The sequence below is a fragment of the Pygocentrus nattereri genome, chromosome 30 (genome assembly GCF_015220715.1).
Source record: "Pygocentrus nattereri isolate fPygNat1 chromosome 30, fPygNat1.pri, whole genome shotgun sequence".
Classification (NCBI taxonomy): Eukaryota; Metazoa; Chordata; class Actinopteri; order Characiformes; family Serrasalmidae; genus Pygocentrus; species Pygocentrus nattereri.
In genome coordinates this window covers 1,314,397-1,331,123 of record NC_051240.1, presented here as the reverse complement: position 1 = coordinate 1,331,123, position 16,727 = coordinate 1,314,397, and the positions used below count along the sequence as shown (strand labels likewise).

The 16,727-nt window shown below is 42.6% G+C and overlaps 2 protein-coding genes across 9 annotated transcripts in view; both read right to left on the bottom strand.

The window, feature by feature from the left end:
- Window positions 1-1,491: 1,491 nt before the first annotated feature.
- ddx3xb (DEAD-box helicase 3 X-linked b) lies at window positions 1,492-11,738 on the bottom strand. 4 transcript variants are annotated; one of them, XM_017684441.2, is made up of 19 exons: window positions 11,413-11,738; window positions 9,859-9,907; window positions 9,494-9,541; window positions 9,050-9,235; window positions 8,833-8,965; window positions 8,617-8,724; window positions 8,420-8,519; window positions 8,168-8,303; window positions 7,979-8,076; window positions 7,773-7,871; window positions 7,500-7,660; window positions 7,246-7,390; window positions 6,925-7,069; window positions 6,634-6,684; window positions 6,031-6,212; window positions 5,112-5,229; window positions 4,869-5,022; window positions 4,566-4,696; window positions 1,492-4,394 (listed from the first exon to the last, which is right to left on the bottom strand). In XM_017684441.2, exons 1-19 carry the CDS (start codon window positions 11,455-11,457, stop codon window positions 4,321-4,323), a joined length of 2,163 nt encoding a protein of 720 aa, XP_017539930.1. In that variant the 5' UTR covers window positions 11,458-11,738; the 3' UTR covers window positions 1,492-4,320. The 4 variants fall into 4 exon arrangements, with proteins under 4 accessions (XP_017539930.1, XP_017539931.1, XP_017539932.1 ...); XM_017684442.2 differs by having other exon boundaries at window positions 4,572-4,696; XM_017684443.2 differs by lacking the exon at window positions 6,634-6,684.
- A 1,307-nt stretch (window positions 11,739-13,045) lies between these two features.
- Window positions 13,046-16,727, bottom strand: part of LOC108412426 (probable ubiquitin carboxyl-terminal hydrolase FAF-X) — a 42,740-nt gene continuing 39,058 nt past the window's right edge. For all 5 annotated transcript variants that reach the window (XM_017684430.2, XM_017684434.2, XM_017684435.2 and 2 more), the window contains 2 exons: window positions 16,311-16,406; window positions 13,046-15,492 (listed from right to left, as the gene is read on the bottom strand). In XM_017684430.2, coding sequence (XP_017539919.1) covers window positions 15,355-15,492; window positions 16,311-16,406 — 234 coding nt within the window. In that variant the 3' untranslated portion in view covers window positions 13,046-15,354. The remainder of the gene's footprint in view (window positions 15,493-16,310; window positions 16,407-16,727) is intronic.

The window sequence follows — 16,727 nt, the reverse complement described above, 5'->3', positions numbered from 1 at the left end:
TCAAAACTGGATCACTTTGTCTTCAGTTCGCAAAACAAATATGAAGTGCTGTTAAAAGAAAAGGTGATGAAACACGGGAAAACCACGCCTTGGAATGTGTTACAAATTTAATATAGGCATATATTTACAAAAGTTCATACAGTAAAACATTGAATATTTTTGTAATGTTTTCAGTCGGGTCAGACAGAACGATCATTGCTGTCTGGTTCTATTAATATTTTACACACTATACCAACTTTTTGGCCATTGAGTTTTAAATGGGAATTTTACTGATTTGTTCACAGGATTGTTCACAGTAGTGGTGAGAGGAGCCAGATGCGTTTACAGCCTCTAAAACTGGGGATCCCACACCATTTTTGTGTTTTGTCATTTAGCATACCATATTCAACTCATGAAGGGTCACCAGGACTGGGAACCCGTTCATGAAATGCTACCTCACAAAATGGTTACACCGATGATTCCCAGCCTTAGTTGTGGAGCAACTCCTGCCATGCACATTTTCGTGTTTTTCCTGCTCCCAGCATCCCCGATTCAACTTGGCAGCTAATTAACAAGCCCCTCCTGAGCTGCGGCGAGTGCACTAGTGCAGGGTTGGGATCTCGTGCGTTGCGTGAAAGGGTAATGAACGTGCCTCCTGCTTCCCGAGTTGGGCTGGTCAGTAATATTCAGAATCATGTTTTGAATATATTGCAATCTCAGACAAAATTTAGGTCAAGCTTAAGAAACTGAATGAACTCTTACAATATACAATGTTTTGACCATTAACAAGACAGAGCACTTTCACAATTATGTGTTTTTGGATTTGAAACTGTTTAAAAGAATCTGAATCATCCACTGCAGTGCAGTTAACCAGTCTAAACTAAAATGTGCATGAAAGTCTGAAAAGCAAACTGCTTCAAAACAAAAGACACTAGTATTTTATGGTTATTGTAATGTGGATAGTGTCTGTATCCAGCAGGTTATCTGGGACTTCAAAGCATGGTTAACCATTTTACCACATACTGCATTTTTGGTGGTGGAGCTAAATGTAAAAAACCTACGATGGCTGAATGCACAGAATAAGAGGTCTAAACCAACACGGACTCTGGATTATATGAAATGAGCATCCACACTGTGCCTAACAACATTTAGTAACATCGGTTGTGCTTTGGACCCCACGAATCCTCCGAGGACGCAAGAGACTTAACAGAACGTTGATTCTGCAGCTGAGACCTGAACATCAAGCCAGACCTTTGAGTGTGCGCACAATGCTAATATGTAGAGACATGACCAGGTCCAAGAACTCAACTTCTGACCAGACATGTCTGACCTTTAAATTACTACTCGAGTCTTTATAGGGTGACTCCTGCATCACAAATCTTCCTCCTTTCAAGTTGCAAAAAAGAAAAAAAAAAAAAGGGGGGGGGGGGAAGAGACCCCACACAAACCAACCCAAAACCCAACCCTTATCTCATGGAACCCTTGGCAAAGAGCAGCTCGCAGCAATTTGAATATTTGCCATTTCAAACTTTATTTTGGTAAAATCATACAATAAACATTTTCTCGTGCAGTGCACAGCTTCTAAACTAGTACATAAAGCAATTTCTAACTCTAAGGGCTCCAGTGATGTTCTTTGTAATGGTTCAGTGAATCAAAAGCCTGTCTTTTACTGTCTGACATTCAACAGCTGCTTGTTAATTAAGACTTAAATGGAGTTGGTCACCAAACCAGGCAGAGAACACCACTTCCAAAAACGCCCAATTTCTGCAAATGCAACAAGAGAGAATAACCACATGTTTTTCCTTAAGATTGCCATGTGCCAGACATTCACTGAGGGGGGACAAAAAAAAAAAACAAAACCAAAAAAAAAAAAAAGATTAAAAAAATAAAAATAAAACAGAAAAAGGAAAAAACACAATCTGGACACTTTGCACTTATATGCATTTAGGAAAAATGTTTTGATAACTTTTGTCCAAACCTTGGCATGGTTGTTAATGTTCAAATGTTGGCTGCCAATTTAAAGTACGTGATTGAAATATTTGGCTGAGACTACAGGTATAGATTTTCAACAAGTCCAAAATGACCTTAAACATTAAAAAGCTCACACTACCCCGAAATATATAAATTTCACGCATACGGGTGACATTCACCATTCAAGTGCCAGTGTTTTTGTACTGTCTTTTGGTCAAGTTATTTGAAACTCACTTTTAGGCTTATAAAAATAAATATTTCTCAAAAATGCTCAATAAATTACACAAACTAGCAGCAAAAGTAGAATCTAGTAATCTGTGTGCAAATAGCTAAATTCCCCACTGCTGACTCCCTGGTCCCAAATCAATCCTGGTTAAATATTGAGAACCCTTCCCCTTTTGTAAACAAGCTGCGTGTTTTTTTTTTTCCTTTTTTTTTTTTCTTTTTTCTCACTTCACACACAATTATTTGGAAGCTTAAGGACACGCACTCAAGACATTTATATAAAACTCTAGATGTGCAATAAAAGAATTTTTGTAAAACTTGATGGGCATAACATACGGGCCTAAACCTAAATAGCACCACTCATCTCAAGTTACCACAATACTGTCAGTGCATCTGCTTCAGTTCACCATTTCTCAAACTTCTTTAAATGTCAAAGGCACAACACGCATGAGAGGAAATCTATTGCACTTCAGTTAAATGTAGTATCCTTCCCACCCTCCATAGACCTCACCCACTGAAAGGGAGAGGGGAGAACCGCCAGTTCCACCCACCGGCGGTCTCGTCTCCATGGTACCACGCGGCAGCTCAGCTACCGTAACAAACAGTAAAAAGAAGGATGGGGAAACTGTAACCCTGTCTGGCCAGGATGCCACGGAAACCTCATTTCACTACAAAAACAAAAGAGGAAAAAATAGAAAGTGTTATACCTAAACTGCAGTCCCACTAGTCTTCGCCTCACCCCGTGCAGTTACTTTTCCTGTGTACATTACTCCTGATTTTGTCCAGCACCCAGTTTGCCCCGAGCTCCTGGGGTCTCAAAAGGGGAGCCATGTCTCTAGTGCAAGCCCAAAGATGTCTTTTTGAAATTCAACGCAGCTTGGGAAAAGAGAGAGAAATAAAAAGATCTGGATGACGTTCTTTGTAACGAAAACAAAAGCCTGCTGCAGAAATCTGAATCTCCTTGACCAAAAAAACAAGAACACTAGCATGCGCATTACTGCAGACAGGCCTGGCCTTTAGGGCCAGTCCCCTCTGACACTGTGGTCCTAATGTAGCCATTTGAACTTTTCACTATGGCAGTAGCTTGGAGAACACCATTTTATTAAAGAACTACTCGATAAAAAAAGAAGAAAAAGAAATCCAATTGCCACTTCCACAATAGTTCAAGTAAGAAAACAGAATGAATAACCCAACACCACTCCACTAAATGGCTAGTCTGTAGTACTGAACTAGCTGCCTGAAATGTTCATTCACAAAAGTGGGAGCGTTCAAGCCCTGTGTATCCAAAGACCGGCGTGAATGGAGGTACACAGTTCACAAATTACTATGGATATTAAGATCAAACTGGAATGGCCTGGTTTTTTTTTTGTTTATTTTTTTATTTTTTATTTTTAGACGACTACCACGTCCCTAAGAGGTACCTCTCCAGGATAGCGTGAGCAAGATTAACATTTCCATTATGTTCATCCCCTTGCAGCACACACTCGTTTGCTAAACAAGAGTGAAAGCCAATAGAGGGAGGGACAGCCTGGTGACCCTGTTATAAGTTCAGAACAAGATCGTGCATCCCATCCCAGAGTTTGCCAAGGTTTGATTAAGCTCAAGCTTAAATTTTCTTGCCTTCAAAAAAAAAAATAAAAACAAAAAAAAGAAAATTTTGGAAAAACGAGCAGGAACACAATAAAAATCTTAACTGCGGCCAAGTCTCAGCCAGTCTGACATTTAAAAAGGAATAACAACCAAAAAAAGAAAGTTTTTCAAGGCACAGTACATTAACAAACAAATGATTCTCAATTACTACAAAGAAAGCAATGAGATGTAGTGGAAAAGGAGTCAAAAAAGGTTCTAATGAAGTATACTTTTTGCATTTTTTTCCTTTTCTACAGACAAGCAGGTCTGGAGACTGGTTCCCCCTGTGGACAAACCTTCAGTTGCCCTGGCGACCCCACCTCCTATAGCCAGCAGTACGCTTCATTTTAGGATGTGGTCAGAGAATCACAGCTGGTAATGTACTGTCAAGTTCTTGAAAGCTACACAGGGTATATAGTCTGGCTAAGTTACATGTGGTTTCCATTCAGTGAGTTTGGCATGGTGACCCACTGATTGTGGAGAGTGGGTTTGGAAAGATGGAAAGCAGGGAGAGGTTTAGTTTCCCCACCAGTCCACCTGAGAGTAGTTTCCTCCATAGCCATCACTGTTGTAGAAGTTTCCAAATCCACCTGAGGACAGAAGCGCAGATTAGGTAAGAGCACGCGTTTAATATAATAAAAGACTGTCGTGTGTTTATTTCCTCAACGCATGGATGGAGTGAGTGCATCACGGCAACAAAAGGTAAAAAGAAGCTTTTTAAGGCTCCTCCCCCAAACAGGGTGCTCCTGAGCGAAACTGACCCTTACCACCGCCAAATCCGCGGTTTCCGCCATGTCCTCCTGTGTTACGGCTGCCACGGCTACCAAAGCCTCCACTGCTGCTGTTGCTGCTGGTTTGCCGGTAATCCCTAGCTCCAAACCCACCGGAGAATCTAAAATTAACAGAAAAGGCATTTCTTTACTAAAGAGGCATAAATAAATAAAAAAAGCCAAAGATAAAATTTTATTCCACACATCCTCACAGAGATCAGGTCTTGTTTTAAGAAACCAGTACCTCAAATCTGAGTAAGTAATAACTGAAAAAGAAAATGAGCATGTTTGCACCTCTTTGAGCGGCCACGGCTGCTGCTTTTATGCTGGTGCTCATAAGCCAGGCTTTCCAGCCAGGATGGGACTTCCTGTTTAGCCTCAACCAGAATGTCCAGCAGGTCCTTGGTAATGTTGCTGTTCTTGTCGTTGAAAAACGAGGTGGCAAGACCTAAACAATCGCATTGTTAATCGATTGGCTGTGCGTTTGCCAACCTTATAAATGCAATGTAAATCAGGTCAAACAAGGTCATTTCTTACCAAGGTTGCCCACACGACCAGTACGACCAATGCGATGGACATACTCCTCAATGTCACTGGGCAGGTCGAAGTTAATGACATGCTTCACATTGCAGATGTCCAGACCTCGGGCAGCCACCTATAAGAACAAGACAATGGCTGAAAGAGGGACAGATATCATGCCCTTCAAAAGAAAAAAAATAAAATGCAGCTCCTCAAATTCATTCCGATTCTTGCACACTCATGGAACAGCATTACAGATCTCTGGTGAAATACAAATAGTAAGACCCATAGCTTATGCATACAATGTCAAAAGCACAGCTCGACACCAGCCTTCAACCGCCTAGAATATTTACATTTCCTTTCTCTTGATGAAGTCAAGTTGCTAGGTGAGCTTTACAAAGCTCAAATTCCAGAAAAGCAATAAACAAAACGAAACATTTTAGTAAGTGCTTCTTCAGCATTTGATTTACAGTTACATGCAAAAATTGGGGACCTCAGTCAAATTATGTCTAAGAAAATTGACAAAAGTCACTTCACAAGCCTCAATCCTGAATTCTCAGATCTGATCCTTCTACCATGATTGTAGGCAAGTGACTCAAATTGGTCACTAATGCGAACAAACCTGTGTCCTGAGAAGCCCGTGTGCACTTTTAAATAAAAGATCAAACTAATCCCCACACCCACAAATACTGATCTGAGCACTCATTAAGTGGCATGGCCACGGATCATACGCATTTGATCTAGGACCACAAATGCAGCCCAGATCATATTTGAAAAGATGTCCACAGAGCTCACCCAGAAAAGGGTCGTCACCTCAGCCAAAGAAATAAGAACATAACCCAAGTGAAACCTACATTAACTACAGAGCATGCTTCTGCATGTGCAACAGTGTACACACACACACACACACACACACACACACACAAAATGTACATACAGCAGTGGCGACAAGAATGGGGCATCTCCCTGAGCGGAACTGATGTAGTGCTTCCTCACGGTCTCTCTGCGAACGATCGCCATGGATACTGGTGCAAGCATAGCCCTCGCGATATAGGAAGTCTTCCAGTGCATCAGCACCCTTTTTTGTTTCCACAAAGACCAGTGTGAGCGAGTCTTTACCTGTGGGAGGGAGAAGCAGAGATGACCTGGCAGAACCATTTGAATCTAGAGTCTGTACTTGGATGCCATCAACTGAATAATGATTGACAATCACTCAGGCGTCTCATGGAAATTCAGAAGTGGAGAAATATTTAAAGTTGGGTACAACGTTGCCATACACTTCTGTAGTTCCAGAGACCGGTGATTGAGAATGATAACTAACAAATGTGATAACACATTTGATAAGTTATAAATTGATAAACAATTGTGGACTAGAAGAAATGTATGGGCAGGCGGGTGGGGGCGTTACAAAAAACATTTTACGTGCACAAGTCACTGACAACATAAAATAAACAAGACACTGATGGCATGTAAAAGCATCAAGCAAAATAAAGTTGTGATGAGCCTTGCAGGTCCACTGGGGATAAAAATCTCTACTCACCAGGTTTTTCCCTGCTTTCCCCAGTGCTGTCCTGAACCTCGTTTGGTATAACTTTGGATAAAACCAGACCTGACAATAAGCTTTATGTATCTCTAGCATACTAAACACAGTTCCATTTACAGTGTGGCTGATCACAGATGAACATTACCATGTACAATAAAATAGAGAACGTTCCTAATAGGCTTTATTATCTAAACCTTGTCTAACCACCTTGTCAAACACAATGCGTGGAGCTGTGTCTCAAAACTTAAGTCCATTACATAATTAGATAACTATATAGCTGATAGTCACCTGTGGCATTAAGGAGGTCGAGCAAGAAGGATCTCTTATCGCTTTCCTCAACCCATACCACCTTCTGGGTAATGTTTTCAGAGGTGGAGCCCACACGCCCCACAGCCAAAAAGATGTAGTCATCCAGGAAGTCACGTGCAAGGATCTACAGGACATCCAAGACAGTTATTCAAAAAAAAAAAAAAAAAAAAAAAAAAAAAAAACAACCGCTGAGTGAATGAAGGAATAAAAGAATATCCCTGGCAGTAACAAAAGTCTTTCAAAGAACTGAATCTCTGTTTGCAGCAGACCACATGTAACTCATATGAGCAGCTTTCTTACCTGGATCTCTTTTGGGAAGGTGGCACTGAACATCATGGTTTGGCGCAGGCCTTTTGGAGGCATGGTGTCCTGCTCCACAATACGGCGGATCTGTGGCTCAAAACCCATATCCAACATCCTGTCAGCCTCATCTAGGACCAAGTAACTGCAGTACAAAAGAAAACAGAAGTTCAGATGGAGAATCAAACCATTTTAAGGAGACTCCCCCCATATGTTTGTTTACTAAAATAGACCCTAAAACCAAAACCACGCACTTGCAGTAATCCAAGCCAATCTTGCCCCTCTCCATCATGTCTACAAGACGGCCAGGTGTGGCCACCAGCAAGTGGCAGCCCCTTTCCAGATCTCGGATCTGCTGACCAATATCAGCTCCTCCATACACCACACAGGGCCGCACCCGTGATCGATATGCAAACTACATGGATTGAAAGAAGGAAAAAAAAGTGGGGATTATGAAACTGAACAAAGTTATAAAAGTAAATAACACTAATACTAATACACTCAAACAGCTTGGAATAAGTATTTACCTTCCTGGCCTCATCATATATCTGGAGAGCCAGTTCTCTAGTAGGAGCAAGAACCAGGGAAATGGGATATTGTTTACGGCGGCCATATCTTCCATTTTCCTAAAGGGATAAAATGAATCATCTTAGCCAAACAGCAATTAACAGAAGTCAATTAAAAAAAAACTAAAAGAAAAGCTCTTAAAAGCCATAAGCACACATACACCTACCTGGGCACTGTTCTTTGCAGCCTGAAGGGCTTCTCCTGGCCCATCTGTGTAAATCTGGCTCAGTACTGGCAGCAAGAAGGCTGCAGTTTTACCAGATCCTGAGATGGAGAACACAGATAGTCAACTCAACTGCTTCACTCCCTCATACAAAGACAGACTCAAGCCATACAGATATGGTGTCATACTGACCTGTCTGTGCACATGCCATAAGGTCTCTTTTGGATTTGATGATTGGAATAGCATGTTTCTGGACTGGAGTGGGGCGTGTGTAGCGACTCAGAGCGATGTTGCCCATAATGATCTCTCCCATGTCCACATCATGGAACTGCACAAGTCATTTCACAGCACAGCAATTAACACATGGGCAACTTCAGCCATAAAAGCAACCTAGTCTTCAGCATACAACAAAACAGATTCCAATTACTACATTAGGACACTCACACTCTCGATGTGTTGAGGACTGTTGTGGCCAGTGGCTTCAACAGGAATGTCATCATATTTCTCAAAGTTAATCCCTGTGTTACTTCCAGAGAACAGCTCGCTGTGGGGAACAAGACAAATCATACAGGTGGAAAAGAAGTCAAAGCGTATGGGTCAGTAGTCACTGTTCTAGTCAAAGTGCACGAGTCAGTACTCACTGTTCTAGCCTTTCGTTTCGGGGCATAGGCTTGGACCAGTCCTCATCATCTCTGGACTCCTCAACCCAACGGCTGTTTGCGCCGCCGGCAAAACCTCCACGTTCGTACCTAGTTAATCCAGATATATGCACTTTATCTGCACTGCGAGACTCAATACATGACAACAGCTCAAAGGGGTGCAGTTTCAAAGCTTTAGGACTTCAGAGGTCATTTTACCTTCCCCTAGAAGAGGATCCACGATCGTTGAAGAAGGAAGACTTGCCCCTATCAGAACGCCCACCAAAACTGCTATAGGCATTATCTTTTGGGGCATTCCATCCAGCTCCTTCTTTACTGTCATAGCCAAAGCCTATTAAAAAAAAGGCAAGTTCAGACTTCCACTTCTACTCGTTTCTATTCCAACAGTCAAATTCACAGCACCTTCTGTACCTACCTGCATTTTGCCCAGGCTGGTAGGTGCCACTGCCCCTGCCTCGGTAACCTCCTCTGCCTCCCCGATCACTGCGCATGGGCCCACGGGTGCCGAAAGCGCTGCCTCCATTCATGCGGTTGTCTCTGCCATCGTGGTAGCCATTTACAAATCCATTGCTGCGGCCACCATCCCATCCTCCAGCCGAATCTTCACATAAAAACGAGAATGCACCACCAACATTAGAAGAAGACCAAATCAGGGCTTGGCTTTTCTGATCCAAGGCAGATAATCAGGTAGTGGCAGATAATCAGGAATGAATTTTAAATCTTGACGACATGTAGGATCGATATGCTCAAAACCCCATTTGAACATGGCTTGAGCCCCTTTGAGCTTTTGAACTATAAAATATTGAGTTCATTTTCAAAACCAGTTTAGTGGCTCGGATAAGAGCTTAGAGATACTCACCATTTTTGGAAGCGTCCTTGTTCCTTAAATGGGGTGGAATGTAACGCCCTGGTGACAGACAGCTTTTGTTAGGATGGCAAATTCACAAAATCAGACAAAGCCTTTTATACAGAGGGCGTATGCCATCTTTATCACCCGTGTGATTCTACTACTAAAAGTAGTCACCGCGGACGTTTCAGCTCCAAACAATAATTTACACACCACGATAAACTGGAACAACAAATACAGAGTGGTCTCTAAAGACCGATATGTATTTAGATTTATTGTGCAATGATTACAGCTTTAGAAACTACTGATCAAATCATGACTGTCACTCTGCTAAACTAGTCCGGGGGTCAAAGAGCACTCAGAAGACAGATACTCACGGCCAGTGCCTCCACCTTGAACATCGGCGTTCAAGTCTAGGACAGCAATCTGAAAGAAAAGTGAGGATGATAAACAGCAGGAAAGTGCAAAAAGGAAATGTAAACCAGGTCAAACACAGTGCACTGAATTAAAGTGAAGAGGATTAAAAATAAATAAATAAATAAATAAATAAATAAGTATCAGTCACATGTTGACTGAAAGCAGACTCTACAGTCAACAAGGACCAGCAAGTAAAAACTTTATGCAGCACTTTTCCTCAAAGTGCTTTACAAAATACTTAAGTAAAATACAAGATTAGTCATATACTCAAATACACAATTACTCAAATGCACACCGACTTATAAAGCACATCGACCCAAAGCTGTTAAAAAGCAAGAGAACAAAAAAGCCTTTAAACGTTTTTAAACACCCGGATTGAATCAGCGCCCTCACAGCTCACAGGCCTGACACTGATTCGACCTAACGGTTGTATTGCGGCCACAGCTTCTGCCAACAACCTACATCACATCACTAAACGACGAGAAGAAAGAAAGAAAAACAAGTCTACTCATCATGCAGGCAGCGAGGGGGCAGCTGGGGGGCTCGGAGTGTCCACACAGGAGACACGCGTTAGCAAACGCGACATGAGCAAACAACAGAACTAACCTAAAAACTCGGCTTTCAGGGAAAAACAGCACCAGACGAGCTTTCAATCAGACAATCTGTAAAGTTAGTAATAAATAAGTAAACAGTTACACACACCGAGAAGCGCAGCTATAAAAACGGCGACGCATATTCGACAAACTAGCCGGACGTTTACAACTCCAACATTAGCCGAGCGCAAACTTGAGCTCCTGCCAGAAAACCGTTAAAACGAACATTTAACAGGCCATCCGGCAGTTTTACAGCGCAACGGCCACAGTAAAGCCAAATACTCGGTTTGGCCTCGGGAACCAAACACGCGGTGATTTAAATGAACGCCTGCGACCGCCTAACGTCACTTCTGATGTGTAGCGTTAGCTTTAGCGTTAGCTTTAGCGTTAGCTTTAGCACCAGCAGGCCGAAATAACCCGCTCCGACGCTCCTAACCAACTAACCTAACCCGGCTAACGGGAGCCTACAGCCCCCTAACGCCGCCGGCCCGCCGCGCAGCTCCTAAACCCGAGCGAGGAGATAATCTCGCCGGCTTACGGTCCCACTCCGCGGCCAAAGCGGAAAAATACCCCGAGTTTCACGGCCAAAAGAAAGTCGGGTCGATTAAAAAGAATCATGACGGATTTAACTAAATATCCCCAGTGCGCGGCCGTCCGCTCCGCGTCTGCTGTGAGCCGGTGAAGCGCCGGGGTGAAACAAACGCCGCACTGAAATATGCAGTTCCGCCATCATCACCATTACCTCCATCTACACCACCAACCTCCATTTTAGCCCGCAAATTACGACACGCAGTTAGCAGGCTAGCTTAGCCGAGCCGAGCACAAGCCAGGGGTCCGCGAGTAACGCTCGCTTTTCCCAACGCGTTAAAAACAAACGTTAGTTAATTTAGAACAGGTAAGCAGACGTTGGTTTCCACTCACCTGCTGGTCTAGACCGTGTACATTTTCAACGGCCACATGACTCATAACTAAAGAGCGGTGAGGAGTAGTTTCTCGGAGAAAGGGGTTCTTTGTTTGCCGGTATGTCGCTCCGTCCTCCTCCTGCTGTTTGATCGACGGCGTTCTGTAGCGACTTTCAAACGGAAAGGTTTACTCGACGCGCCAGCGATTAACCACACGTAAAATTACAAGTACTCGTTCTGTAGTATTATTTCCGACCAGTAAAACTCGTTTTCCTCGTTTCTACGCCTGAACTCGACCGGAGCTTCTCCGCTACACACTCGGTCTGTGTCCGTGGTGGAATAAGAGCGGAGAGGAAAGCGCATAGTTTTATTGGCCGAGGCAGCCGCTACGTCACCGCGCTGAAATATCGCGATGCCAGGCCGTGAAGCAGGCCCGCGGGGTCTCTGCCCGTCTCTCAGCGACTCCCCCCATAGCGGCTGTTTAAGCCGACTTCTGTCAGATACTTCCCCAACCTAATGTCCCGATCCCGCTCTCTAAAGAGTAGTGATGTCTCTTCATCATCACTGGGCAAACTTAGCATCGTTCTTGGGCAAACCTCACATTTAAACTTTAAACAGTTCCACGTCTCCCAGAAATGATTTATATAATCTGTTCAGTTCGGTTCATCAGATGTAAACAAGGATCGGTTTAATGGTGTATTGTAGAGAAATTCGCTCTTAGACCGTCTTTAAAGTGGTGCTGAGCGACGCCGGGGTTTTAGTGCTATAAACAGAAACACGTGCTGGAAACATTACGCGTCCCCAGATCCCCAGACCGTCTTAAAGGCCGGGTAATACTCATTGGCCCTTTTTGTGTGTTTAGGAACCCCTTGCTTGAGTAAACACTCCATGGTCAGCTTCACTCACCTTCTTCAATGGACCTCAGGACCTCAACAGCACAACCAAAGGACAGGTGCTATTTGGGGGGTGGGTCATTCTCAGCACTGCAGGAAATACTGATGTGATGGTGGTGGTGGTGTGTTAGTGTGTGCTGCGCTGGTCTGAGTGGATCAGACACAGCAGTGCTGCTGGAGTTTAAACACCTGAGTGTCACTGCTGGACTGAGAGTAGTCCACCATCCAACCTGTAGACAGCATACTGTGCCCTCTGATGAAATGAGAGGATGACCAGCACGAACTGCAGCAGCTGATGAGCTACTCCTGCTCACCCTACATCAACAAAGCAGGTGTGTCTACAGATAAAAGGAGTATAATGTATAATTTTATACATTGAGCCTGTATGGTAAGTAGGCCTGATCAACTGGGTCCTGTGTGTGACACTATCGCCTCAAACTACATTTTCACCCCTCTGACGGCTGAGCTGTGGGCAGGTAGGAGGAGCATATGTTCAGGAGATCAGCAAGGCTAATTCTCTGTGTTGTAAAGTTCATCTCACTGAGTGCCACAAGAAATCAGGCAGCACTTGTAGAAAATCACAATGAAGGACACTGAGTGTTGATGGAACAACCTCTCACTGTTGGCATCGGTTCTAGAAGACAGAAAGAGTACCAGCAAGTGGATCGGAAATGTGATGCAATGCACACTTTAAATGATAAAGTAAGCTCCAAAGATCACCTTAAAAGCTTACAACCAACAACATATGGCACAGGCTAATAACTCAAATACCATTTATTTTTTATTTTTTACTTTTAAAGTATAATTTTACAGTGTGCTGGGTTTGTACAGTGCTCTAAGGCAGATCAAGGAATATTATCCATGCACGTTTCACAAAAAGAGCTTCAGAAGAATTCAAAATTACCCTCCCCCCCCAAAAAAAAAAAAAAAAAAAAAAAAAATCAGAAGGCAAATCTGATCCTCAATAAACATTTACAGAAACACAAAAGGGGTGAAAAAAGCCAAAATAAACATAAAAACAAGTTTAACATCATGAGACCTCTCAGCCTAGGAGGAGGAAGCATTCTTAACAGATGGGCTGAGAGTATGATGACCTGTAGTGCTTGTTTAAGGTGGGCGAGAAGGGAATCACCAATCCGCTGGGTCCATATGGCTTCCTGCCACCCCCCGACAAGTTGGTGGAAACCTTGTAAAGCATTACGGCGCCGTGTGTTACCAGATCTGCTGAGCTTCTGTAGTCGGATGTCAGGCTGTGACGCCAAGTCTATAGGCCACTGGTTTGGTTTTGGCAGACGTTTTAGGGCAGCCTCCAGCAAATCCAGGTATTTTCTATAGAACTCTGGACAATGTGATGCTGTCTACTGAGGGAAAATCCACCCGCAGACGACTCATTTCACAACCATGAGACATTTTGCCTTATTTATGCATTTTTTTCTCTCACTTTTTGCGTGCATTAGATATTTACAAAATGTACCACAAATGAAACATTAGAAAGCTAATAAAGTTTGCACTGCATTTACATGTTTATTTTTACTTGTAGAGCAATGAGTTTGTTATTGTACTTTTTGTGCAGAGACAGAAACCTTCAAGTGAAACATGGCTACTATAGCTCCAGAGTCAACCTCACGCCATCAGCAACTCAAAAGCTGGCCAAAAAAAAAGGGGGAGCTCAACTTTTCTGTACAGTAAATATCTCCTCGTAAAAATAACACATTTTTTTCCTTTTAAATCAAACACTCTGTCTTTGCAAATTCAGCAAAATAACGTCTATAAAAGAAAACAGCTATATATATAATATTGTGGGCTTGATTCATCTTTTTCAATGTTTTTTTTTTGGTATTTCAGACAAAAGCATAAAAGAAACCCACACATTCATGAAATAAATGCAGTACAGTATGTTCTGACGCTGACAAATCCCGCAGAACGCTAGTCATAAAGCATCACGCTGAAACTAACTCTCCAACCCTGACAGAATCTCCTTGGACACAGTATTACAGGTATGTGGCCGGGGGCTCTGACTGTACAGCGACCGGGGAAGTGACGCGTGTCTTGGGTTGAGTCACAACGATGAATCCAAGCTGAAAAGCGATCTTTCCTTTCATTCAACTGCCAAAGTGCTACCCTTCACTATTAGTTTAAATGTTCACTTATTGGAGATAATGTGCAGCTGAGCAGTCACATGAGGCCTATGCTATGTTGGAGGTGCAGGGGGCGGCAGGAGAAAAAGAAGAGGAGCACTCTGGAATACTTCAAACTCTAAGCCAGCCAAAGTTACCCCAGTGACACCAAAAAGACTGGTGGAAAAAATGCAGAGAAGTGCTTTTAGATCTGTTCCAAACCCTCATACTGACACTAAGCCCAACCAAAGACCCCGCAGAGTCATTGAAGGGGATCAGATTTTATTAGTCCTGGTGCAGTCAGACCACAGTGTCCATCAAGACCATGCAGAGGTAATCTTCTTGCCATTTGACGCATGAAAAAAGACAACCTCATCCCCACGTTCAGTGTTACGTCTTGTCTGCAGCCCCCCTCCCCTTTATATTAACATTTTTTAATCCAACTGTTTAAAGATCTTGTACATCATCAAGTCTTGGACACCAACAGACAATCTGGCAGTTGCTGTTACAGGTGGTGGTTACTTAGTGGTCCAAAATGTATACACACCATGTACACCATCCCCATTCCTGCACACGATCACCCCACAGGCTATCCTTCTTTACACAAAGTGCTGTACACAGGCAGCATGTTTATGTGTGCATGTGCGTGTGTTTGTGCACCGAGCTCAGCAGGGCAGTCAGCGTTGAGACTGAAATCCACTCCAGTTTATCACACTCAATCAGCTGAATCCTGGGACACAGACAGGCGGAAGTTAGACATGATAAGGAAAAAATGAGTTGGGTAGGAAGGAGAAAGTTGAATGACTTGAGTAGAGGTGCTTTAATAGCGTGGAGGTTGTTCTGTCCTGGAGAAACGGTGTCAGGTGCTTGTAAGGCCTGGGCACGCCCCAACAAAGCCGTCAGCCAGACGAGATCAGGACAGGGTTGAGAGGCAAGGCTTGGGGCAGTTGGCTACTCTTTCGTCTGCACAGGGGGCACCTCCTCTGTGCCCTCCCAGCTCTCCTGAGGTCTCTGGGGGGGACGCTGAGGGTTATTCATGTGCTGGGCAGCTGGACCTGTGTAAGGCTGCCCATGGGGGTGGTTGTTTGGCTATGCAGAGAGAGCGGGAGAGAGATGGTACAACCATAAGTCTTTAAAAATACACATTAAAGAGGAATTCCACTCATTTTCCACACAATTTACTGGTCAACAAAGTCATTCAGGGGAGTTATATTTTTATGATAGTTCTGAGAAAATGTATTTTTAAATTCATTTAGGGCAGAGGGATACACGCATGGTGGTGTAGGGCAAAACAAGTCAACAAAAAAAAGTGCCAAATCTGAAAAGAAAATTATTTCACCTTTATCAAACTCATATACAACCTCAGAACACGTGTAGGTTCACTGTTATGCTTCAGCGTAGAGAAACTTTTCACATCAAACCAAACCGTTTCAAACAAACTCTGAATGACTTTATATCCCAACGACCGATTTATGTAGAAATTCAGAATTATCCGGGGGATTCCGCTTTAATGGGACAAATGTAAGGAAGCAAACTGACAGTAATCAACTACAGTTTACATATCCAGGTCATATTAAAACCTTCTCTGAAATTGTGACGTTAACGTTAAAAAAAAAAAAAAAAAAAAAAAAAAAAAATTCCATCGCTCTGTTTGTCATGAAAAATGTTCACAAACTGTAAAGGGTGGCGGTGTTAAACAGTACAAAAAACAACAACAAAAAAAAAAAGGTTATTAAGGTTTGATTGAGAACGCACGCAGATTTCTATCTAGCTACTGAAGTACATTTCAACAACTGGAATGTCACAAAAAGTATGCAAATAAGACCATTAAATCTGCAAATTCTGACTATTTCAGCATTTGCCATTACTTTTTTTTTTTTTTTTTACCCCTTCACAAATAGTGATACCTGTTGATACTGTGTCCCAGGTGAGTGGGGGTAGAGTGCTGTGTCCTCTGGAGGGGAAGAATCATGGTCATCTGGAGCTTCCTGATCATCAGGCTCCTGCAAATCACATATAGCAGATTTGTGTACAAGTTAAGTATTTTGTTTGTGTGTGTGTGTGTGTGTGTGTGTGTGTGTGTGTGTGTGTGTGTGTGTGTGTGTGTGTATATATATATATATATATATATATATATATATATATATATATATATATATATATATATATATATATATATATATACACATATATATATATATATATATATATATATATATATATATATATATACACACACACATACATACACACACACACACACACACACACACACACACACACACACACACACAAACAAAATACTTAAAAATACTTAACTTGTA